The sequence below is a fragment of the Dermochelys coriacea genome, chromosome 2 (assembly GCF_009764565.3).
Source record: "Dermochelys coriacea isolate rDerCor1 chromosome 2, rDerCor1.pri.v4, whole genome shotgun sequence".
NCBI lineage: Eukaryota > Metazoa > Chordata > Testudines > Dermochelyidae > Dermochelys > Dermochelys coriacea.
Window position 1 is genome coordinate 202657978 of NC_050069.1, and position 26839 is coordinate 202684816.

Sequence of the window (26839 nt, forward strand, 5' to 3'; positions counted from 1 at the left end):
CTCTTGTGGCACTACTTAAAGCTATACAATTATTTTTCAAAATAAAAACCCCACACTTCTCCACCCCTTCTAAAATATATTTAATTCCTCAGATTTGTTTAGTGCCATTAATCATTTTCTGACAAGGTCGTTCCTTGAAAACTGGACACATGCAGTCTCTCTCTTTGTAAACCCTTACTGTTATGGCCTCAAAAGCAGCAGGCCCCCTTTCAATTGTTTTCTGAAACATTCATGAGGGAAGAACCTGGCTACTTTGACACTGAAGGAGTACAGGTCAAAATTTGAAGTGTACTGAAGATTAGCTGGTGAAATGGCCTTTATAACCAAGATACATTTAGCGCTATATTGGGCCTCTCTCTTATACCATTCATAAACTGGATGGATTAGGTGGGGGTGGGGGACAGCTTAGTATAATTTTACTTGGCCCTTTAACAATTTAGCTATTTTTATAGATATATTTTTCAACATGTGTCCTCCACCCCAACCTCGCAATGCCCATATATGATCAGATACTAGTTAGAAACTAGGAATTACTCAAAGTTACATGCCTGTCCCAATAGAAGGGTCCCTAATATGTGGTAAGAGCCCCATTTTCAGAGACACACAATGCTTCTCCAGTTGACAGTCAGGAAAAGCTAAATCAGATGCTTCTATATCCACAACCCTAACTCCCGTAGTCTAATAGATAGACAGACTACTGAGCAGTATGATGGATTTTAAATATTTTACAAACAGATACCTCTTTTCCAGATTCTCCTGGAATGTATAAGTGCTGCTTCTGTGATACAGCCACGAGTAGACTTCTGGGGAGCCCTGACTAGGAAAAAGCATTCCTCTGAACTAAGCTGATGAACAGCTGGTATGGGGCAGGATGAGTCAATGGACACCAGGCAATGCTTGAGGGAGCTCTAAAAAAACAAGACTGCTAAAGTACATATTACAGCAACAAGATATAAAATGTTCTGAGGTAAGACACCAGTTGTATGCCTTTGCAGAGTATTTCATCAGGAGAGTATTTCATCATTCCATGAGGAACCAGAGAGACCGTTTCCTGTGTACATCTGGCCATGGACTGATATTCAAGCTACCAATTTTAACAGAAACTTCCATATAAATCTGCATTTCCAGTACTGCCTCTTACAATTACACCATTTTCTCTCAGTGGAAGATTTTGCAGATGTATTGTGTTCTTTATATAGTCTCTCCCTGACCCTGTCCTAAATGCAGATTACCTGTTTGGATTCCTAGCTGGCCAGTTCGAGAAGAGGACACCATGAAATCCTGATCCCAAATAGGAGAATTCTGACTATAGACTTCTTCCTCTAGCATGGATAGAAACCTAGATGCAGAAATATAGAGGCAATGTTAAACATCACAGAATTACTACTACCCAAAGGAAGATAGGCCTTCCTTCAAAATAATCATTTAAAATTTTCATTAAAATCTTTTGAATACAGAATGAAGAAACTGGTGATTCTACAACTGACCATTGCTGGACAGTTTTTTAAATTATTTTTAAATAAAATGCCCATGATGAACATGTAAAACTTGAGGTTATACACCTTAACTAGATGTAAATGTTTCCTCTACTAAAACTTTTTTCGATCACAAAGATGGCATACTGCATTTACATAGCACAAGTGAGGGCAGTAATAGGAGAGCTGTGTGTTGACAAGCAAGAGTGCATTGGTCTTATGCAACTGCGATACACTTTTTTCCTATTAATTCTGAAAAATCTAATATTTAGCACAAGTTTGCATTCTTACTTTCATGTTGATGTACAAAAATCCAAATAGCACTAGCCATTTACATAGGTCTTATGAAAACACTTACATGTAAGTGCGTAATTACACCTAGTGCTTATACGACATTTTAAAAATTAGTCTGTATGTTTAGAAAAAATGAACTTACTTTACACTCTTATGGAATGTCTCACAAGCATAACACTCAAGGGTTGCACATCAGAACATCCAGCATGCCTTCATAGGACCACTACAGCAATTCCCTTTCATAGCTCAGACAACAGCACATCCTCTGGATAGGTCTACTTTGAAGCTGGACCATGTAATTCCTAGCTCTGTTACACATACATGCACAAGTTTTGACTGAACTAGCATTCTAAAAATGGCAGTGAGACCACAATGGCACAGGCTAGACACCTGATTATGCAGCAAGGATCTCAGACAGCACTGTACTCAGGTGGCTGGCTTGAGCTGCCACCCCTGCCTCCATGGCCACATTGTGACTTTTAGTATGCTAGCTTGATATGTGTGTTTGTCTGTCTGACCAAGCTGGGAATAACAACTCCCCCTGCAGTGCAGTCGTACCCTGTGGTACACAGAAGGGTTTTTAGAGGCCAGAAGCTTGACAGTACACAATTTTACTCTCTAGAGTCTTCCTTATTCATGTGAATTGTCCAGCTGAAATCAAATGTGATCATTTGAGTGAGAAATCAGTTAAACTGACTCAGGATCCAAGGGTGAATTTCCCTGACGCTTTAAAGATCAAACCAGTAACCTAGGCAGTTTCAAAAGAAGATTTAAAGTCATTGCAGGTACTGCCCCAAGGTCTGGTATTACCACCTCATTTTTTGTTTGTAAATGTTTTTCTCTGTCATATCCCCATGTGAGAAACCTCACAAAACACTGGGAAACTGACTTTGTAGGAGATTCAGTGACACTGACTATGTAAAGTGCTGCCAAGGGCACTAAGAAAAAAGGCTGAAGATGCAATTGTTAGTCCATGTCTTTCCTTTTTCGACCTCAACTGCTCTCATCTCCAGTGTCCCCTGTAACCACAGCAAGTACCAGATTTCAGAAGGACTTTGAGAGTAAATGCAGCTGGACTGTTAATAGGTTTTTAATGCTGGAAGACCATCTGATTGTATTAGTTTAAAACCCAAACCACCTTCCCCATCCATCCATCCATCCATCCACACACACAGATATGCACATGTATACAGTCCCAGACACTAGGCAGTGGACACAGACACGCATACACAGACACCACTCAGTTGCCAAGTGATATCTCACTGAAATAAGAACCTAGATCATCACGGCCAATTCTTTGTTGGATCATATGACCTGGGATCAGTTCCCAGCTCTGCTTTCCCATATCTGTGGCTCAGTTTCCCCTCTGTAAAACAGGCGGATAATGAAACTAACTACCTTTGTACAGTGCTTTGCAAGTTCCAGATCAATAGCTGCTATAGAAGCACTGACTATTAAAGGTTACTCATCCCTCCCAAGACCTCAGTCCAGTTTTAACCCTTATTCTGTTCCTTCCTTTTTGCAGTATTAATAATAAACATTATTAATAATTTATAATTATTTGTATTATATTAGCATCTAGAGGCCCCAAGTGATATCAGGATCCACTGCGCTAGGTGCTACAATATCACACAATAAGAGACAGTCCATGCTCCCAAGAGTTTATAAGCTAAATAGACAAGAGAGAGAAGGAGGGTGGGAGGGAACAGAGGCCCAGAGTGGGAAGGTGACTGGCCTAAGATCACACAGCAAGTCAGGGGCAGAGCCAGAAACAGAACCCAGGACTTCTGGGAAGAAGATTGAGAAGTGACTTGATCATGGTGTTCTAATGCCTGGATTGGGTTTAACTATCAGGTACATAGGGCTCTTTAGCACAACAAGAACCAATGGCTGGATGCTGAAGCCAGACAAATTCCCATTAGAAATAAGGCCCACATTTAACAATGTGGGTGAATAGCCATTGGAACAAAGCCCCAAGAGCTGTGATGGATTCGCCATCTCTTGATGCCTTCGAATCCAGACTGGATGCCTTTCCGGACAACGTGCTTTGGTCAAACACAAATTATGGGGCTCAATCTAAGGATAACTGGAAGAAATGTAATGGCCTGTATTATACAGGAGGGCTGGGTAGATGATCTAATGAGTGCTTCTGGCTTAAAAAAACAAACAAACTAAAACAAAGCTATTAATCTATGAGTAAGGACTACTCAGTAAGGCAGGGATGTCCAAACTTTTTGCCCACCCCAGGGTGGGGAAATTGCATGCAGGGCTATGAATGTAGGGCTGGAGCGCAGGAGGGAGTATGGGGTGTGGGAGGGGGTGCAGCATGCAGGAAGGGGCTCAGGGCAAGAGTTTGGGGCAGAAGAGGGGTGCGGGGTGTATGAGGGGGCTCAGGGAAGGGGGTTGGGGTGCAGGAGAGGGTACATAGTGTGGAAGGAGACTCAGGGCAGCGGTACAGGGAGGGGTGCGGAGTGTGGGAGGGGGCTTAGGGCGGGGGTTGGAGTGCAGGAGGGTGCAAGGTGCAGCAGGGGGCTCAGAGCAGGGGGCTGGGGAGTGGGGTGCAGGAGGAGTTCAGGTGCGGGCTCCAGTCCGGCTTACCTGGAGCAGCTCTGAGGTGGCAGCAGCGCACACCAGGCAGGCTCCCTGCCTGCCTGCCCTGACCCTGGCCCCACGCCGCTCCGGGAAGCAGCCAGCACCACAGCCCTGCAGCCCCTGGGGGAGGAGGGGCAGATGGCTGAGCGTGCTGCCCTTGCCTGTGGGTACCTCCCCTGAAGCTCCCATTGGCCGCGATTCCCCATTCCCGGCCAATGGGAGCTTTGAGGGAGGTACCCACCCTCTAGCTCCCCTCCCCCAGCGGCAGCAGGTACATGGTGCCCGCAGCGCCACGGGGGTGGCAATCCCGGGGGCTGGATCCAGCCCACAAGCTGTAGTTTGCCCACCCCTGCAGTAAGTGGTTGCAGGACTGAGTCCCAGGATTGTATTTTAGACATAGTACATTTATACACATATGTGGCACCTGGGGAGTCAACTGATATCCACTGTAATTGAAAATGGCTATATAACGTTTTAAGTGGTTGAACCCGCCCCCCACAACCATTTTTCAGTCATACTGACAATGAGCATCACAACAAGTTAAAGTCTAGTCCAGGCTGTTTACAGGCCTCAGAAATATTGAATGTACATGCCCAGGACACAATGGTCCTTGTACTCCCCTCATTGCCTAGACGCCCACAGATATAACATGTGTATACTTACATTGTGTCACTGTGTCACCATAAACTTATACCTCAGAAAATACTTCTGAATTAACCCTCCTCATCTTTTTTAAAAATACTACATTATCTTGGTTAAGAAAATAATAGCCTCTGGGTACGTCTACACTGCAATAAGAAACCCATGGCACTGCGTCTCAGAGCCTAAGTCTGCAGACTCTTGCTTGTGGGGCTCAGGCTGCAGAGCTAAAAATAGCAGTATAGACGTTTGGGCAGCATGTGGCCACGGTGGCAGCATTTGAGAAACACTGCCCTAGAACACTGATGTTATAATTATAACTAAATCACATGACAGTGTAGACCCTCACATGGTCTCAGAGCCTGGACTTCACCCAAGCCTGAATGTCTACACTGCCATTTTATAGCCCCACACCCCAAGCCCTGCAAGCCTAAGTCAGCTGACCTGGGCCAGCAGCAGCAGTTGTGCCCCAGGTCTTTTACTGCAGTCTAGATGAACCCAGGATCTTACTCATAAGAACATTTTTGGTGGCCTCAGAGTACTGTCACCAACTACTGCTGGTGGCCGCTCTGACAATTTTTCCTAAAATATTTAATTAACAAATAAATATGCACATATACATGTCCAAATCATTGTAATTTATTTATGCAGAGTTTTTTGGCAGACTCAATAATAAAAATAACGTACAGTTTTCTCTGTTCTTTACTGGACCTAAACAGAATAGAAACAAATAATGTGTTTTTTAAGCCTTGCTAGCTAGTAAGTCTGTTTGTGTGAAAAGTGATATTTGTATTTTGTTAATATCACTTTTCACAGCAGCAGATTTGCCTCCCTGCTAGCTAGCAATGAAAAGTGATTTAACAAACATACAAATATTATTTTTCACAAAAGACTTACTCAGCCCTGGCAAGCTGGGGGATAAATTAAGCCCTGGATGGGGAGGTGGGTAGGGAGGCAGCTTAGGGCCAGGGGTGATGAGCGGGGAGTGAGTCCAGGGACCGGAGGCCTGCAGCTGCACAGCCCGATAAGTCCGGGGCCGGATTGCGTGGCCCCATGGGTGGAGTCCAAAACCCTGCGGCTGGGGGTCAGAGTACATGGCCAGAGCCCAGGGCCAGAGGAGGCAGCAGGTTGGGGGGGGAAAATGAGCATGGCGCCAGGGCTGGGGTCAGGGCTCAAAGCTGGTGGTCAGGGGATGGAGCCTGCCACCACACGGCCGGAGCCTGCCGCCTGCCACCCCAGATCTGAAGCTCAAGCCCTGCCGCCTGCCTGCTCCTCCAGCATTTGTGGCTCCAGAGAGGGCAGGACCCAATCCCTACTGGCTGCTATGGAAGGGGCTGCTGCTTTGCCCCCCCAACCCATCACCACCCAGGAGGCTGCAGCCACATGAAAAGCCCCTGGTGGCTGCATGAGGCCACGGTGGCAGCATTTGAGAAACACTACCCTAGAACATTGATGTCATAATTTTAACTAAATAACATTACAAATCCCTCAAAGATCGCTTTTAAGGCACACATGCTTACCCACCCATGTGGAGACATTATTGAACAAAGGACAAGTGACCATACAGGGTTTAACTGCTGAGAACTTCGCTTTGAAAATAAGAATTAGCTCAGTATTCTAAACTGTAGCCTGCAGAATGAACTAAGTCTAGGTAGCAGAGGGAGATAGAGTGGAAAAATAATTCAGAGCAGGAGTATAGTGTATAAAAGGTTTACTATTCCATTCATACTTCTCACACATCTTTTGTATATGCTTTTCTTAGAAAAATCAAGAAATTGCATGGATAACAGTGCTTTTCAAATTAAATTTCCACCAAGTCTAGTACAGTTTGGGTTAGAACCACAACTATGTAAACATGGCACCTTCTTGATCCAGAGATCTGCTCCCTATTTAATATAATACCATTTTACTTTAGGGGCCAGACTGTGATCCCCTTTGCCTTCCTGAGAAATACCTTAACTCCACAAGCAGTTCCACTGACTTCAATGTAATGAAAGGTAATATGAGTAAGGGGTATCATAATCTGGCCCTTATTATCCAAGGTAGGTTTATATTGCTCTTTACTCCTGTAGGTGTATATCCGTGCTAGCATTTGACAGCTCTTTGCTGAGACACACAAGGTTGATGAGCTAATATATTTTATTGGACCAACATCTGTCAGAGAGAGAGAGAGAGAAGCTTTCAATCCACACAGGGTATTTCTACACTGCAATTAGACATCTGTGGCCAGGGTCGTGGGGCATGGATGGGCTCAGACTTTGGTCCCCACTCCTCAGGTCGTGTCAGAAGGGGATCGCAGTGCTATGAAGTTTGAGAATCCCTGTGCTAAACAATCTGTTCCACCTTTCATTTTGCTGTCATTCTGGAAATATCTTTCCCAGACCTGAAGAAGAGCTCTGTTTGGCTCGAAAGCTTGTCTCTCTCTTAAGCTGAAGTTGGTCCAGTAAAAGATATTACTTCACCTGCCTTGTCTTTCTAATATCCTGGCACCAACACAGCTGCATAGCACTTTGCTTGCAGTTTCACTACCTTCCTTGTATAGCCAGTTCCTTCCATGGAGAAGGAACCTTTATAAATATCAATAAGAGAAAGGAGCCACTTTTGCAAAAAATAAAATAAAAAAAAATTTTTTTTTAAATGTCTGTGCTATTTTGTGCAAACAAGTCAATTTTTAAAAAATAAAGTTCATTTGAAATTAAGGACCAATTACCTCAACAAAGTTCCGAGATTAGACATATCTCCCACCCACTTCAAACTCGGCATATTATTGTTTTGTCAGTTCTGATACGAACTGCAACTAGTATTGAATACTGGAATACTAGTAGCTGAAAGCCCATGCACAGGGTGACCAGATAGCCCGTGTGAAAAATCAGGATGGGGCTGCGCGGGTATACAGGTACCAATATTAGACAAACCTTGAATATCGGGACTGTCCCGAGAACCTTGGAAAATCTGGTCACCCTACTTGTGCTGTCACATGGGTGTGTCAGTTGAGCCACTATCCACTACTAAGTAATTCACTATCTGTGCAGACTCCCTCACACAGCTAATGAAATTGTTATATGTAAATTAGCTGTAGAATTAGAGTAGTGATAGGCTGAGTTACCGCTAATATCACAATGGTTTAGGATTCTTGGCATAGCATAAATACATGCCTTACTGTAGCCAAAGGCCTGTGCTGTCACACAGGTGAAATTCATAAATCCAAAAGGCCTAAGAATTTAAAAATTGGATAGTAACAGATCACGAATCCCAGTGATAATTAAACTTGGTGGAATTCTGAACAAGAGAGCTCTTTTGTAGCTGTTTCCATTGTTTCACAATGACTCAACAGACATTCTAGCCTTCAGAGTGACACACAGACAAAATGACAATCCTGGAATTTTATTATATAGATATGTTGTATTGGTTGTCATTAATATGGAGACTGTGGAGCTGGTAGCAGCATCTTCACCTCAATCAGTCTGTCTTTAAATAAATGATTGCAGTGTTGTTGTATTTGTGTTACTCCGAGGATATGAGAGAGACAAGGTAGGTGAGGCAACATCTTTTACTGGACCAACTTCGGTTTGTGCAAGGTACAAGCTTCCAAGCTATACAGGGCCCTTCTTCAGATCAAACCCGAAGACAAGCTCTGCATTTAAAAGCTTGTACCTTGGACCAACAGAAGTTGGTCCAATAAAAGATATTGCCTCACCTACTTTCTCTCTTTTAATAAACGATTCCATCTCAGTCTATTCCAAACAATCAACTTTGTGTCCTGTTACTATATTTCAAATACATTAATGGAAAGCTAAGTAGTATCTGTGAATATTACTCCAATGACAGTAGTACAATACACTAATTTTTTCATTGCTACACAGCAAAGGAGAATAGAAAGATGCAGAGCTAAACAAACTGATAGAGAACGAACGTATGGTACTACTTAATGCTGGTCTACACTACCATTTCAGTCAACGTAACTTATATTGCTTAGGGGTATGAAAACGACACCCCCTGAGAAACGCAAGTTTCATCCACTTAAAGCGCTGTCCACACCGTGCTATGTCAGTGGGAGATGCTCTCCCACCAACACAGCTTCCGCCTCCAGCGGAGTAATTATGCCAACGAGGGAGCACTCTCCCGTCGTCATAGCACATCTTCACCAGACATGATGCAGCTGCTCCAATGTAGCGCAGTAGTGTAGATCTACCCTTAGATACTTATGTGGTCTAAAGAAAAGAAAAAAAACGGAAACAGTGTCCAATCATAAATTCCAGTATAAAGTGAGAACAACTCCTCTGGCAACAAAAACAGCCCTACTTACAAAACAAAACTCCATCTCAAAGAGATACAGCCACAGTATTAAATATAAGTAGAAGCTATGAATGTACTAAATGACTATGTGTAGTGCAAGTGACAGCAGAGGGCTTGTGTGACATCTATTTGTCACTGAACATTAGAGTAAATAGTCTTTCTGTTGCAGATGTAACCAGTTAGTTGTCCTAACAAGCATTTTTGCATCTCAAGACAAAATTGCATATTGCTAGTTAACAATCTTAAAGGAAGATGAGCAGTTACGTCTTACTTTGGAAAATGGGTGAGGATTAGTGTTCGTTTCTCTTGAGGAAGCTTGTCTTTTTCCTGTCTAGCCTGCTCCAGGAGTTGCCGTCTCATAATAGTAAAGACAGAGCGTAGCAGAGTTCTCCCAAAAACCTGTGTGGTTTCGTATCGAGGTAGACTGTCACAGAACTGGGGAACATTGCAGTAACACAGCCACCTGCAGTAAAAAAACCAGATAATTACCTCAGCCTGTGAATAACCTGATGTGTCAAAACTACTATCAACAAAAGAAGACAAAATGACTATACAAATCCATTTTAGGTCCCCTGCACATATAGCGAAGTAGCACTTGCATGGTCTGCCATTTCTCTGGAAATTGAGTAACTCCTTTCAGGATCTTCCCAAACTCTCTCTAACCTTCAGACCATGTAAAACACACTTGCTACTGAATAAGGGAGAATATCAGACGTATCCTATCATAGCATATGTGCAGGGGGATTTTCACTTTTTTATTAGGACTGACCAAATTTATCTAAACTTTCCACCCCTCCCTTTCTCCAAGTCACCTTCTCTCACTAAATGTAATCCCAATACTCTCCTTAATTTACAAGTGACTCATTCCACAAAGGGTTTTGTATAGTCTATTAGCAGACCAATATAAAAATACAGCATTTTGTGTTACATCTCTCCAGGGGATGGATTGTGGCACTGAAGGGGTTAAGCAGCAGTACAGTTGACTATGTAGAGTCAATTTTATAATCAAGATTTAAGTCTGAAGTGATATCATATCCCCTCATTTACGCACACTAATAATATGTGTCATTACTGTCACAAACAGATGGGGGAATAAAGACTACCAATATGGTGGTCTATTATGGAAGTCTATTACGTTATCAATTATTCTTATTAATTTAGGAATATTTTTTATCTGAAAACTTTTGCCTTTCCTCTTTAATACAGCTGATGGAATTCAAGTTTTGTAAAAGCGATAAAATTAAGATTATCAGTGTAAAGATGGAGAGCTCTGTTGATCTTGAACTGCAGTTCTTTCTAACCCCCTCCTTGGAGCATTTGTTATTATAGAAGACTAAGTAGTATCTCCGCTGTTAATCCAAAAAGCAACTATACTACTTTTTAAGAAAAATAAGTTTACAGAAATTAAAATATATTAGGTTTTTTCCAATTAATAAGTCATTCCTTAGAATTCTGATGCAAGTGGTGAAAATATACACATGAATTTTCATTTTAAGGAATCTAATAATGCCAGGTAACCAGTTGGCTCTCAAATATTTAAAGATGGTGTTAATTTGCACATTTTCTCATACTTCAATTTGAAACAGAGGCTTTGAGATTTCTAATTTTTAAAGGTTTTTAAACAACAAGCTTCATGAACTTATAGTGCATGAAATGAAGCCTGACATTCCACTAAGCATCCAATCAGATTAAGAGTAATTATTAAATACAGCCCCAATTCTGTAAATAGAAGTGACAGCATGGGCCTCTTATGATAGCATGGAACTTCATTGAAGCCAGTAGGTCTACAGGTAAAGACAATGGTTGTAAGAAATCTGTGTTGGTGCATCTAGCTACAGAATCAGTGCCTATATTCTGAAAGGGAAAACTGAAGCAAAGCATAGTTACCTTGTATAGTTCACTTTATAGCCAGCAATATCATCATTAGGTGATCTCAATCTTCGCTGCAAAGGTGTCTCCAGATGCCAGTAGTTGATGCGGTTTAGAAACATTTTAGCCAGTTCAACTATCGTTTGCCTTTCCTTTGATGGTAGGTGGCTAAATTTGTACTGTACAAAATTATTCACTCCCTTAAAACAGAGGGTGAAAGTGATGATTATTTAACAATTTAGGCGTAACCTTTTTCCCTGTGAGCACTACTAGCTTTTTTTTTTTTCTTATAACAGAACTTATATTACAACACAGAGAAAATACACATTGGGTCGTTTGAAATATTTGCTCCCGTCAGAGATATAACTAAAGTATTGGTTCTGCTAAATGGAAAGTTATGCCTGCTCAAGTGTGTTTGATTCTATTTCCCTCTAGCGATTGGCCTATAATAAGGGGTATAAATCTCTTACTTCACACGACATAGAACTTTTACTGGGGAAAGGTCATGCGCTTTTTCTTGGACGCCCCACATGTGCAGTTTTGTTGATGACCATGCTGTACTCTTTGTAAATTGACATTCACTTCTTATAAATTAACTGCTCTGAGATTTAGGCATGGGACTGAGAAAAGCATGTAACATACTAGCTAGGGTGTTGCCATCTGAGAAAGACTAGGCAGATGACCAATTCTGATTACTGTTACTGACTGGCCAGAACTGCATGCAAACTTAGCAGAATGTTTTGGCACAATCTGTCTGCCGCTGAGTTGTCCACACTCAGCCCACTTACTGTTTGCTTCACTGACCTGTTATGTCTTGTCCTTTAGATTGTAAATTCTTTGAGGCAAGGGCTGTCATTAACTATATGTTTGTACAGCACCTAGCACAATGGAGCCTTGCCCTGGCTGAGGCCTCCAGATGTTATCACAATAAAAATGTCAAACAACAGTAGTGTGTATGTGTAACACAGTTTCTGCTGGAAGGAATTCAGATCTGATTAAATATTTGTGGCATTAGTCTGCAAAGAGTATATACACCAACATGTTAGCGGATGTGGTGGAAGTCTGGATTTAAGAAACAAAGTCTCTGGGTTGTATCCCCCAATACTGTATGTGTACAATGTAGTCGTGGATTCATTAAACTCACAGGGTCAGACCAACCGAATAATTGGTGAGTCATACCAACACTTTCCTGTTCCTGCAAAATTTAAGTTTTCACTTAAGAAAAAGAGTTTCTATTCCTTATGATTGAAAAGGCACCCTTTTACGGAAATCCATTCCAATTCTGCATTCTGGTGTCAGCAGACAGACTAAAGCAATAGCTCTAGGAGAGGTGTATGCTTCCTGCAATCATCCCCATGACAGAACAATGCCAAAATGGTTTCAGGAGGTCAGCAGAGGGCAGAAACAACCCTTCCTTCCTCCTCCCCATCTCTGCAGGAGGGAGCCAAACAAGGGGTCTGCCCTCATCCCAGTCATCCAATGGCAGCAGGGAAGGGTGGGACAGGCTCAGAATTCACACACTGTGAGATCCAAGCCATGCCCTTTGCCCCCCAAGAGGGAAGAGAGGCACCAGTGGGAGCCTAAATTCCCCCCTTTCCCTGCTCCTCACCCACATGGAGGGGAAAAGGGTGGCATGCATGTCCCCATCACTCCGAGACCCACCAACGACACATCTCACTAGCAGGGCAGATGAGCATTAGTGCTGAAGACTACAGATGAAGATTTAAGGAGAGATATTGTTAACAATATTTAATTCCTGATCATGTAAGCAAAAACTTCCAGCTACTTTTGAAGTGTTGGTGGAGCTTGGAGTACTTCTATCTTACTCCCGTTTATACAGTGTGTTATTTCTTCATGAATTGCCTGTACTGCGTATGCACATCACTTCACTCTTTATATTACCCCTGTCATAAATATAAAGGGAAGGGTAACCACCTTTCTGTATACAGTTCTACAAAATCCCTCCTGGCCAGAGGCAAAATCCTTTCACCTGTAAAGGGCTAAAAAGCTAAGGTAACCCTGCTGGCACCTGACCCAAAATGGACAAGAATCTTTCAAATCTGGAGGGGGTGGGGGAACAAAGGGGTTGTCTGTCTGTGTGATGCTTTTGCCGGGAACAGATCAGGAATGTAAGCCTTAAAACTCCTGTAAAGTTAGTAAGTAATCTAGCTAGAAAATGCTTTAGATTTTCTTTTGTTTAATGGCTTGTAAAATAAGCTGCACTGGAGGGAATGTATATTCCTGTTGTTGTGTCTTTTTGTAACTTAAGGTTTTGCCTAGAGGGATTCTCTATGTTTTGAATCTGATTACCCTACAAGATATTACCATGCTGATTTTACAGAGGTGATTCTTTTACCTTTTCTTTAATTAAAATTCTTCTTTTAAGAACCTGATTTTTCATTGATTGATTTTTCATTGTTCTTATGATCCAAGGGCTTTGGTCTGTGTTCACCTGTACCAATTGGTGAGGATTATTATCAAGCCTTGTAGGGCTTGGGGGGATATTTTGGGGAAAGACTTCTCCAAGTGGTCTCTTTCCCTGTTCTTTGTTTAAAACGCTTGTGGTGGCAGCATACTGTTCAAGGACACGGCAAAGTTTGTACCTTGGGGAAGTTTTTAACCTAAGCTGGTAAGAATAAGCTTAGGGGGTCTTTAATGCAGGTCCCCACATCTGTACCCTATAGTTCAGAGTGGGGAAGGAACCTTGACAACCCCTTTAATAAACACTCAAAGAGAATTAAAATGTGTCATTAAAATAAATTGCCAAAATTCATACTCTTACAACAAAAAATAGCATTGCTGCCTTAGCAAATATTTAATGTGACTTAGATTCTTTTATTTTATAACAATCCATAATTTACCAGAAAATATTGTTCATTTGACATGAAATCCTTTCAGAATAAACTTTAAAGGGAATTACCCCCTCATATCAACCCAGAGAGATTTCTTAACCCAATTAACCAAAAGGAAAACTTAAAGTGCTTTACTACTAAAAAAGTTCTGTACAAAATGTATATTTTAGGGAGTAGGAGTATATAACATTACGTACACTAATTCTTTTTTGAAATAAGAAATTTACTACATAACATTATGTACACTCTAATTATTCCTGAAAAACAAGGAATGCCGCTATGAAGAGTGTTATTTTACTGAGTTATGATAAGCTAAACTCAAAGAAACATTTACACTGTGTGCCAACTTAAAACAGGCTATGTAAGAGTATACTTTCCATTAAGCCACAGATTGCTTGAAAGATATTCAGGCCCTGATTCAGCACAGTATTCAAACATGTGAGCAGTCTCATTGAAGTTAATAGAACTGCTCGTTTCATAGCAGCAGCCGTGTTAGTCTGTATTTGCAAAAAAGAAAAGGAGAACTTGTGGCACCTTAGAGACTAACAAATTTATTTGAGCATAAGCTTTTGAGAGCTACAGCTCGCTTCATCGGATGAATTCAGTGGAAAATACAGACTTGATTAGCAACATCTTCTGAGCAGGACACTCATTTTGACAGGATTGTTTAACGTTTGTAATTGACAGAGAAGGCAGGAAAATAAAAAAAACAAAACCTCAGAGATGTTCCAATAAGCCTCTTTTACAGACTAGCCTCCTTTTAGTCTGGGTCCAGCAATCACTCACACCACCATGGTTACTGTCCTTTGTTCCAGTTTCTTTTAGGTATCCTTTGGAGGTGGAGAGGCTCTCTCTTGAGCAAGCTGAAGACCTGCTTGTGTGGTTGAAGATAAGCACATGCTTATGTATCTTGCTGAATCAAAATCTCAGTTTCTGTGTATGTTATCTATCTATCCATGTATTCATAAAAGCACCAACTAATGTTGGTTTTCTTTCAGTTGTTTCTGCTTTGTAATCCTGGGGTGAAATCTGGGCCCCACTGAATTCAATGGCACCAGATCTCATGCCCCCTCCCCCAAGGCCTCACCTCACTCCACCTCTTGCCACCCCCCTCCACCCCTTCCCCGAGGCCATGCCCTCACTCCTCCTCTTTCTGCCCCTGCTCCGCCCCCTCCCCCAAGTGCTTCCCTCCCACCACCGAACAGCTGATCAGCAGGACTGGTTGAATAGCAGATGGGTGAGGGGTGGTTGAACAGCTGATCAGTGGGTTCTAAGCACCCACTATATTTTTTCCATGGGTGCTCCAGCCCTAGAGTACCCAAAGAATCGGTGCCTGTGAATCAAACTGAGAAAAAACATTCTAAATTACATTAAAATGTAAGTTGAATTGTAAAAATAATTCTGCAAAAACAAAGAGGAGTCCGTATGCCACCTTAGAGAGAAAAAAATTTATTTGGGCATAAGCTTTCGTGGGCTAACACCCACTTCATCGGATGCATGAAGTGAAAAATACAGTAAGCAGTGTATACATACAGCACATGAAAAGATGGGAGCTGCCTTACCAAGTGCGGGGTGGGTCAGTGCTAATGAGGTCAATTCAATTAGGCTGGATGTGGCCCATTCCCAAGAAGGTGTGATTATCAACAGAGGGAAAATTAATTTTTGTAGTGACCCAACCACTCCCAGTCTTTATTCAGGCCTAATTTGATGGTGTCCAGTTTGCAAATTAATAAAGACTGGCAGTGGATGGGTCACTACAAAAAGTAATTTTCCCTCTGCTGATTCTCACACTTTCTTGTCAACAGTTGGAAATGGCTGATGTCCATCTTGATTGCATTGGCCTCATTAGCACTATAAAAGTAATTTTTCCTCTCTTGATATTCACCCCTTCTTGTCAACTGTTGAGAATAGGCCACTTCCACCTTAATTGAATTGGCCTCATTACCACTGATTCCCCACTTGGTAAGGCAACTCCCATCTTTTCATGTGCTCTATATATATACCGCTTACTGTGTGTTTCACTCCATGCATCTGATGAAGTGGGTTTTAGGCCACAAAAGCTTATGCCCAAATGAATTTGTTAGTCTCTAAGGTAGCACACGGACTCCTCTTTGTTTCTGCTGATGCAGACTAACATGGCTACCACTCTGAAAAATAATTCAATAACTGAACCAAAATGCCCTTCCCAGGGGCTGGAGGAGAAATCATCCTCATGCAAACCTCAGATTCACCTTTGTTCAAAATGATGCAGGGAACGAATATTCACACATTGCCCAAATCCACTTATGTGGACTGCAGCAGGGTCACTGTTCATAGAAATTATCATATTCTGTTTTACCTGTTCAATACTGGGCTTCTCAAAGGGGGGGCTTTCCAAAGACCCTTCTACCACAGGTTTCCCCATCTGTAAGATGCACTTCCTCAAAAGCTATCAAAAAACAATTTTATTTTTAAATGGTTAACATCTTTATATAAACACTTGACAGTCAGTGAAATATGTACTGGTATAACATATTATTGAAATATTTGCTAGTACATGTAATAAACTAAGTTTGCAGCTAAATTAACTTCAGAGTTAATTGCTTCGCCCTCTGAAATGCACCAAGAAAGGCTGTTCTGGGCCTGTGTATATAGCTAAAGTAGCTTCATTGTCAACTGGCTTTTCTTCTGACTTGTAATTAAGGAAGATGCTGCTGATGGTTGGAAAGAAAATACATACCAAATGGGTGCTGACTTTGGAACAGACTCTGAAATCACTGGGAAGACTTCAGAAGTCAGGTACTGTGCAACATAAGGGTAGTAGAATCTAGTCCAAAATTAAAAAACTTATTACTACCTTGGGAAAAGGAGAGCTTTCCCTACAAATTGTCTAAGACAATACAAATATAATGGTCCATTAGGACAATAAAATTAATGTAAGTACAAAAGAATGAAAAATATGACAAGATGCTACATGTGTATCTAAGGTTGCAGAAATACAATTGTATGATGTTGCATTTTGAGAAAAATCTTCATCTTACCTTGAACAGGGAGAAGTAAACTTGTTTTGTATCTGCATCTTCTTCTTTGTGGACACAGGTGAAGAGATATTCCACATCCAACACGATCCCCAACAGCCTATTCATTTCTTCTTCAGACACATTCTCCAGGTGAGAAACATGAGCAGCTAAACAAAATAAAAATCCAAACATTGTGAAAAAAAAATAGCTGGTAGGATGGTCAATAAGACATAATTTCAAAGACAACACAAAGGACGCCTCTTGCAACCACGACCACCATTAGCACTTAAACAACACCTTTCATCAGAAGAACCTGAAGGCACAGGCTCCATATGGACAATTTTTATAACAGTTTACAGCTGAGACACTACGGCACAGAGATAAGTGACTTGTACAAACTCACTCAAGTCTGTGGCCATGCTGAGAACAGAACCCACAAATCCTGCCTGCTACTATTTTACTCTACCAGCAGATTGTGCTTCCACTATTTATGTAACTCACACTAACGCAGGTTAGTTCTCTTTCCCTTTTTAGTGTCTAGGTTATGTACAGAGATTATGAGTATGCTACTGCCTCCAACCTAATGGATCTGGTCCTAGAGCCAAGTAGTAGTAGCTCATGATTTTTAACTCAGGGATCCCAAATTCAATCCCCACAGTGGCAATTTACAAGTGGCAATTTAACCAGCAATGAGAGAAAAAATTCCTTATCACAAATGAAAATTTCTTGCTTTAAACTAAAAAGAAAAGGAGTATTTGTGGCACCTTAGAGACTAACAAATTTATTTGAGCATAAGCTTTCGTGAGCTACAGCTCACTTCATCGGATGCATTTGGTGGAAAATACAGTGGGGAGATTTATACACACACACACACACACAGAACATGAAACAATGGGTTTTATCATACACACTGTAAGGAGAGTGATCACTTAAGATGAGCTCTGTGTGTGTATATATAAATCTCCCCACTGTATTTTCCACCAAATGCATCCGATGAAGTGAGCTGTAGCTCACGAAAGCTTATGCTCTAATAAATTTGTTAGTCTCTAAGGTGCCACAAGTACTCCTTTTCTTTTTGCGAATACAGATTAACACGGCTGCTACTCTGAAACCTTGCTTTAAACTAGGCACCAGTAAGTATGTTTCATGACTACTTATATAGTATCAAGTTCCAAGGATTCACAGTGTGGGTCATATTTACAGTGCTCCTCCTGCTGCATGTTCTACATGCCCTTCCAAGCAAAGCTTTAGGGAAGTGTTTTTCAAATACAGGGCCATATTTCAAAAGCCAGTCTTTCCTTTTAGCGCCTGCAAAACGCAAGCATAATTTTGCACTTGCAATTTCTTTGAGGCTGCAGTTTTGTAAGTGCAAAGAGGAAAATCCACTGAAAGGTGGTCTCAAAACTTGGTCTCAAAAGTACCTGCAAGAAGATAGAGAAGTTAAACCTGAAAAAAAAAAAAATTTTTGGTTCACCAAAAATGGTAAGTGGTCTTAACTGGCTCTAAGCCAAGAGTCCCTCCTCATTCCTCCCCACAACTAGCACAGTGTCTTCTACAGGTCTCTCCTAACTCCTAGAAACTGGCTAGGGTTTTCAGGGTTATATCCATGATATGGATTTGAAAGATGCATTTTCAATGAACAAAGACAGAACAATGATAAGCATGATAAAAGCCAGTAGCTTCCATTCCATTAGATTAGTAAAATTAATCCACAAAGACTGAAGAAATTATATTACTTGAAACTTTTAGTAATTTAAAGTGGCCTGTCCCTAAAATAATCTCATCTATTTCTAGACACATGATGAATAAAAGCTCAAAAACAGCTCAGTGACTTCTGGACTGGCCTTGTCCCCCCAGTGTTTGAGGATTCCCCTTCCCCTTTTATCAAGGATGATGTCTTTTGACGAAACATGGAGTGAATAGACTCCTGAAACATGCCAAACTGTCTCCATGACCACTACTGCCTTTGTAGTCATCTCCTCAAAAGGAGACTGTTCACATATTATATAATTCTAAATATTCAGTCTGCCCTTCATCTGTAATGTTAATTCTGGACTTTTATTTTTGTGAAAAAAGGAAATTTACTATTTGTTAAGGCAGGACAATGCGACTGGCATTATACTAGTCAAAGGAAATTACAGTCGCTGCTCTAAGAAGCTTACAACTTAAGAGCCCAATGCTGCAAAACTTAAGCACCTCAGTAATTCTACTCACTGAAATAGTCCCACTGAACTCTATGGCATAACCCACTTGCTGTAAAATTATTCATGTTATCCTAGGAGTGAAATATGGTTAGGACTGAGAAGGTATTTCCATCATATGCTCCTGTTCTCAAGCACTTATGACTTCAAAGAAGGAAATGCCCTTTGAGTTGAAATTTCTTATTTTTTGTCAGCTCAGAGGTCATGTTTTGTTTTGGAAAGTTTAATCAGTTCTTTGCAAATCCATTGACTTCCGTGGATTTGTACGGATGCAACTGAAAGCAGACTTTGGTGCAAGATATTGGTGCAAAAAGAGTGTTTGCAATATGATCTCATGTCCCTAACATTCTCCAGCTGAAAGTGAGATAGTCATCAGACGTTATCTTCTTTAATTTAAAAATATTTTGAGTTCCAGGCAGAGTAAAATGATTCCAGTTTTGTCCTCCAACAAGATATGAAAGTTTAATACTTCCAGCTATCAGTTTTGATTTTGCTAAAGTAATGAATTTTCACTTCTAGATCAGCAGCACATTAAAAATTGATAGCATTGTAAAAAACACATACACACACGCGCGCACCTTGGAATCGACCAACAACTAGAGCATTACAAGCCAGCTACATCCACTTCCTGTACAACTGCTATCAGAATCATATATATTATCTTGACTTGTGTGTGGCCATATGTCAACACATAAAGTCGAACTAACCGCCATGTGGTGAACCCAACAGTAAATTGCTTCAAACATATTAACAGTTAGTGTTTACCACAGATTGCCATTTCTGTATTATTGGTGTGAATACTTTTTAAAATCATCATATCAGTCTAGTGGACTGTTTAAAATTATGTTTTGGTCACCCACCTCTAAAGGGCAAATACTAAAGCCCATCTATACAGAAATGCTTCCTTCCCTCCACTGGTACCAAATACGGAGTAACTGACCCAGAGCTGTGTAATCCCTATCAGCTGCACTATCCAATCAGTACCAGCAAGAAGGCAATTCTCCACAAGAGCGTCACTGCTTACACCCTTCTGCAGCGGCCAGTGGTGACTAACCCACAAACATCAGTTGCCATAAAGGAGAGAGTCTACCAGCCAATCAAGATGCATCAGGGAAATGTGGTTATCCCCATATAGTAAAAATATAACACTCATGCACAAGACAGTAACTTGGTTCACAAGTGGATAGATCAAAAGACTGAGTTGAGGACCACAATGGAGAAATCCAGATTATTCCAGATTCGGTGTGTTCTTAATTAATTAAAAACAACTGCAGCTGTTCTGATGCTGCAGAGAGTCTGTTTTGTACGGGATATACCATAGTAGAATTTAGAAGGGACTTGCATAACATAAGCACTTTTTATCTACAGCCTCAGAGAAGTTCTAAATGTTGTGTTTAATAATGGGTTCAGTGTTATTAATTCATTAATTATTAGTATTACTGAGAAAACAGAACAAATTGTCTAACTAGGATCCGAATTTGTTATTCTCTACCCTTTTAATATACTCAAGAATAAATCACAGGCACCACCACACAATAAAGTATTAAACCACAGCAGGGTTTAAAGACATTGCAGATTCTTCCATGAAGTTTCCCACTTTAACCCTGTGTGTACTTGACAACTTGAAATCTAAGAATCTCATTCTCCTCTCACTTACAATTGGTTTCACTTGATTTCAATTGAATTACACCTGATTTACACTGGTATAAGTGAGAAACATCTTTTAAATGAAGAAAAGCTTTAGCCATCATTTCTGGATCTATCACCCTAAAAAGAGCAATAAACTCAAGCTCCGAAGCATGCATACAAACACGTCTACAGTAGCTTGACAGAAACTGCAAATGCTTTCTTCAGCAATCTAATAGAAAAGAAATAATCATCAATATCGTAAGAACGCCTAGTAGTAAAACCAGTGGTGCTGATGAAAGCTACTCAGACTTTCCTTTTGTAGATGAGCAGAACTGTTATTTCTGTTTCAGAATGTCCTTGTTATTCCAGTGTAAATCTGTATGTGGATTGTTGTATTAATTTACATGGAATAAATGAGCTAAGGGTGTTAACACAACCTACTCACTGTCCAACATTAAACAGCACTAAACAAAGTTCAGAGTTTGGTCTATAGAGACCTCTGCCTGCTTAGTATCATGGCAAACACATCATTAAGGATTATTTTAGCCTTTTATTACAGATAAAGAAAGAAGAAAAACAGTTAAAGCATTTAAAATGTTAAAATTAAAGCCATATTTAATACTTCACAACATCCCTTGTTCCCTTTAGCTGGAAAGAATCCTAAAAGGAAAAAAAACATATTTGGCACTCTCTGTTAGATGATTTAAAGATGGTGGTAATTGTCCTTTGGGGGGAAAAGAAGTAGTTAATTCAGATGAGTTGGAGTCGTTGCTGCTGCTGTTAAAGTCCAATCCCGTTTTATCGCAGGTGGCATTTGGGATTCAGCTGGAGCTGATGGGGTCAGCTGATGTCATCTGGATCCTTCTCTCTGGCCTGATCTGGTCAGGTCATTGCTTAGGATTAGGACAAAGAAGGTCCAGGAGATGGTGGGGCGTGGCAGCCATGATAGTGAAGCTCACTCCTGTAGTCAATATCTGTTCTTCTCATTTTCCCCCCAAAGTCTCTTTCTTTAAGGATTCACAAAGAGAGAGATGGGTGAAATAACCCATCCCCTCTTTATTTTATCCACCAATTAGGCCTAATATCCTGCACACCAATCCTCTCCAGTTCTACATCTTCTGTTTTTACCAAGCATGATTTTAATACAGTTCTTGAACCGTATCAGTAGGCCCTTTTGTTTAACCTAATTTAGCCTGTTTGGTTCTATTGCACCTGTTTATAACATTAACCATCATAGGCACAGACTTCTCCTCTGCCTCGTGGGTGCTCGACCTTCGCCCCCAGCCTCATCCCTGCACCACCTCTTCTCGCCCCTGCACCGCCCTCACCCCACCCTGACTTTTCCCACCCCAGCCCCACCCCCTTCCTGCCTCGCCTCTTCTCAATCTCCTCCTCTGAGCGTGCTGCGTCCCCGCACCTCGCCCTCCCTCCCGGAAAGTCCTAAGCGCCACCAAACAGCCGTTAGGTGGCAGGGGGGGAGGGAAGCGCTGGGAGATGCACTTGGTGGGGGGGGGCAGAAGGAGGCAAGGAGGGGGGAGCTTGGCTGCTGGTGGGTGCGGAGCACCCGCTAATTTTTCCCCTTGGGTGCTCCAGCCCCAGAGCACCCATGGAGTCGGCGCCTATATTCACTATTGAAAGTGACTTCACCTACTTTCCATCAACATTTGTTATTATAGGTTATCAAAACAACTTTCATATACTTTTTACAATTGAGTGTTTAATTAGGGTAAATTTGTAGGCCCAATTATCACAACACGACACTCTTAGTTCAGATTGTTCCTTAAGTGAATTTAGCATAATCTAAAATAAGAAGATCCACACATGGACTTTCACCAAAATAACAAAAAGTGTGAATTTATGTCACTTCTGTGAAAATCTGCATGTAGACTAGCCCACAAAATAACCAGAAATAAGCCTAATTTAAGCAGATATAAGCATCCACAGTCTTTTGCATCTGATTAACTAAACCTTTAATTAAGCCAGTGAAACTAAATATAGACAAGTCCTGAGTGGGGAAGAGCCTACTGTGCATTGATGCCTGGGCTCCAGTGCTGAAAAAAATTTAAGCACAAAAAGCCAACACCACATTTCCTAGAATAGTAGAGAAGTTTCTGCATAGTTATTTTTCAGAACTCACTTAGAAAGAGAGACTATAGTGCAGATGAAGCACTTGAAATAGAGATATCTCATGACCTTTCAGGTTTTAAAAGAATTCAAGAGGGAAAAATGTTGGTCAGGGTGAGAGTAATAGGAAAAATGTCTTGAGAAGTATTTCTGAACAATGTTTACATTTCCACATTAGGTACAACTGAGTGGTACATGGCACTCGTTATTTATTTCAGTTATTCCGAACAAGGCATCATCCTCATTAGGGACAGAGCTTCATCTTTCTTCACTGTGGCAGTAATGAAATAGAAACACTACACCAGATTTGGTCTGTAATGTTTATTCAAAGTAACAACGTACTGCTTTTTCTGATTCCCAATGAGTGACCGAAGATTTTCATCAGAAGTCAGATCCTCAGAAGCGCTGAGCTCTTCTCAAAGGAGGTGAGCATCTTCAAATCCTATAGAAGAGGTGGCTTAATGGCTCAGCACCTAACAGGATTAGGCAGCAGTGAAGAAATAACTTCAGTATCCAAGGGCACAGTGTGAAAGGGTTTCATAACATAAATGAATCTAACTGCATATCCCAGAGGCAGCAAAAGTATGCTATACGTTGAGAAGTTAAAGGAACTGCCTCGCTAAACGTGCTGAACTCATGTGCTGCTATACATTTGTTATTCCTCTCTTGCATGAAAGAAGAGATTTTGAACATAAATGAAAACAATGAAGAAAAGCAAACCCCAGGAATAGGTTAAATATTAAAAGAACACACAAAAAGGAGAGCAGAGAAGTAAATAAATCCTCTACAGAAATTCTGCAGTGAATAATCCCTCAAAAAGTACACTGTTTACTTTTTTTAAAAAATCACCTATTGTGATGATTTTACATAATTTAACAAAATTGCTGATTTTACTGATTTGTAATTCCAGGCCATATCTACAAAACCAAAACAAGTTTCATTTTAAACAGTTCTGAAATTTGTTGTGTCCCAACTGTTATTAGCAGTGTTTCTTCTTGACTTTACGGTCAGAAAAACTATGCTATAACCATGTTAAGTAATCATGTTTTAGCTTACGTAGCCACAAAGTTTCAAACTGTCCCTGATACATGGTGGTTTTTTTCTGGCCACACTGGTAAGGAATCATTATGTTGTAACCTGGTTGGGATACAATCATGTTTCACAATGGACTTAAACGGTCATTTTTGTAGCACCGAGGTTGTTTATAACACAGCTTTAACCATACAGGGAGACTGGTTCCAACACAGTTTCACACAACCTGGTACAAGCATAGTTCCATTTGTTAGCGTACATGGACTTTTACCTTTAGCACTGTCCAGAGACAGTCACTGTCTCATCTATACTACAAAAATAACCATGTTGTGAGACAACCATGCTGTAACTAGGTCACGTGACAGAGGTGAAATTGTAGCATAGACAGACCCCAAATGAGGCTGTAGTTTCAGAAGAACCACAACACAGATATCAGCCATAATATTGACAACGGGGGATGGAGGTGGCAGGGGCTAAATCTGTCTTTAAAAATCAGTTTAATCTAATCTACAACTACAAACACTAAAATGCCTTAATCTTAGTCCTATGATTATTGCATAGTCTCACTATAGGTCATCAGTGAAGGTAGACTACCGAAGATATGGCGCACCACAAAAGTCATTGGCCTCCTAAAGCCTGGAAAGGACCCAAGTCAAGCATCAAGCTATCATCCCATATCATTATTGTCGGTGTGCTTCAAGGCACTGGAGCGCTTGGTCCTACAGCGCATATTACCCGACATGGAGAGAATTTTGAGCCCTGATCAAGACGGCTTTCTCTGAGGCTGTAGCACATGCGACCAAGTACTCGCGCTGACCACATTTGTTGAAAATGGCTTCCAGAGAAACTTGAAAACAGGTGCTGTTTTCATTGATCTAACAGTGATGTGAGATACGGCATGGCACACTGGCCTGCTCGTGAAGGTATCACAGGTCCTGCTACCTTGGGTCAGAGGCGTTGTTGAACTGTTCCTCCATGATAGGCAGTTCAGAGTCCACATGGGGGAGAAGACGAGTGCTTGGAGATGTCAGAACAATGGGTTACCCCAGGGCTCTGTGATTTCTCCAACCCTGTTCAACATTTACACCAGTGACCTGCCAACAACGGAGTCACAAAAGTTCATTTACGCAGATGACATTTGTTGTAGTACCTAGGCCTGAACGTTTCACAAGCTTGATGCCACCTTAAACCGGGACATGATACAGTTAGCTGACTACTGTAAGGCTTGGTGCCTCCAGCCAAGCGTCATAAAAACAGCCTCCAGTTTGTTCCATCTTCATCACGCCAGCGCAACCTGAGAACCAAATGTTTATCTCAATGGTCAGAAGGTGAAGCATGAAGTAGAACCGGTCTATCTAGGTGTAACCTTAGACCGCACACGGAGTTACCATGCCCACCTGAAAAGACAGCAGCTAAAGTTAAGACACACAACAATCTTCTTTGCAAACTGGCATGTTCGTCATGGGGTGCTCATGCTCCAACTTTGCGGATGTCAGCTCTTGCTACCTCGTATTCAGTGGCACAGTCCCGTGCACCAGTTTGGTGTCAATCATCACACACCAAACTGGTATATACACAGTTACATGCCACCATGTGTATAATCTCTGGCATCCTGCATCCGACTCCATGGCTTCCAGTTCTGAGCAATATTGCTCCTCCTAATATCAGACAAGAGGTTGCTTACTAGAGAAAGTACATGCCAACTCAAGCCTGTCACTGCACAATGACCTTTTTAAACCACCAGCCGCACGTTTGTCGTCACGTTGCCCATTATGGTCTCATCTGCCACACCAGGATGTTAGGATGGAAACACTCTGGCGAGAGGAATGGATATCTGTTATAATCCCCAACCTGTCCCTCGTCGCCAACCCCACAATCTGCCCGCCTGGTTTTGACCTGCCCCATCCCAAATGGTCCCTGTTGAACAGGTTCCAGACTGGGCAAGGTCTCTGTGCAGCCAATTAGTATCGCTGGGTTTTTTGTGACAACTCTTTATGCAGCTGTGGCACAACACGGACGATGACACACACTGTTGATGAATGCCTGCTGATTAGGTTCAGTGGTGGCCTAGAAGAATTGCATCACGCCACTGAAGATGCCAACGCTTGGCTAGACAGCTATGCACATGCTAAATAAATAACTATAGGGCAGAGTTAAAGTTGTTTGGTGAACTAATTGTGCGTTTTCATACCATAAAATATCTGGATTTCTTTTAAGTTTAACCTTAATTCTGGATTTCCTGGTTTGTAGCACTTGTTTTTAAGATTACTTCTACATCTCTACCTTATTTTACTCTAAATTCCTGATGCATACACCCAACCATAACTCCATCTTAATATAGTTTTTGTCTGGGAATAACAGAACATGTCATATTATGACCTACGGTCTAAGAACATGGATTGCAAATCCAGGAGAAGCTAAATACTTACCTAGTGCATGACTACAGCTGCGACATGGTTCAGTAAGACTGACAATTGTCTGCTGCAAATCTGCCCTGGGAGGAGTAGGAGGTGGGTTAGGGTTTTTCCAGCCATTACATTTGCAAGATTCCTCAGCCTGAAATAAAAATAGACAGTTAATATATCTACCACACAACTAATGTATTTCAGGTTTTCTAGAAATGCACAGAAATAAAGTAGAACTCGTTACTTAAAAGCAGAGTATTCACAGTTATCTGTGGTGGCCCATAACTGCTTCCAGCTAGTCAGAAGATACCAGCTGAGAAAACAGACAAGCACTCCAAACCATGGGCTAACTCCTCTACAGAAGGCCCTCACTCCAACTTTTGTGCAAAAGCAGCATTCATCTATTTGATGTGCTGGCTTCTATCAAGACAC

General features: G+C 41.3%; 1 protein-coding gene across 7 annotated transcripts in view; it reads right to left on the minus strand.

Annotated features, from left to right (window-relative positions):
- Positions 1–26839, minus strand: part of KAT2B (lysine acetyltransferase 2B) — a 67296-nt gene that overhangs the window by 28969 nt on the left and 11488 nt on the right. For all 7 annotated transcript variants that reach the window (XM_038393487.2, XM_038393481.2, XM_038393484.2 and 4 more), the window contains exons 2-7: positions 26432–26558; positions 17038–17183; positions 16356–16445; positions 11184–11365; positions 9568–9759; positions 1233–1339 (exon numbers count right to left, since the gene is read on the minus strand). In XM_038393487.2, the coding sequence (XP_038249415.1) occupies positions 1233–1339; positions 9568–9759; positions 11184–11365; positions 16356–16445; positions 17038–17142 (676 nt within the window). In that variant the 5' untranslated portion in view covers positions 17143–17183; positions 26432–26558. The remainder of the gene's footprint in view (positions 1–1232; positions 1340–9567; positions 9760–11183; positions 11366–16355; positions 16446–17037; positions 17184–26431; positions 26559–26839) is intronic.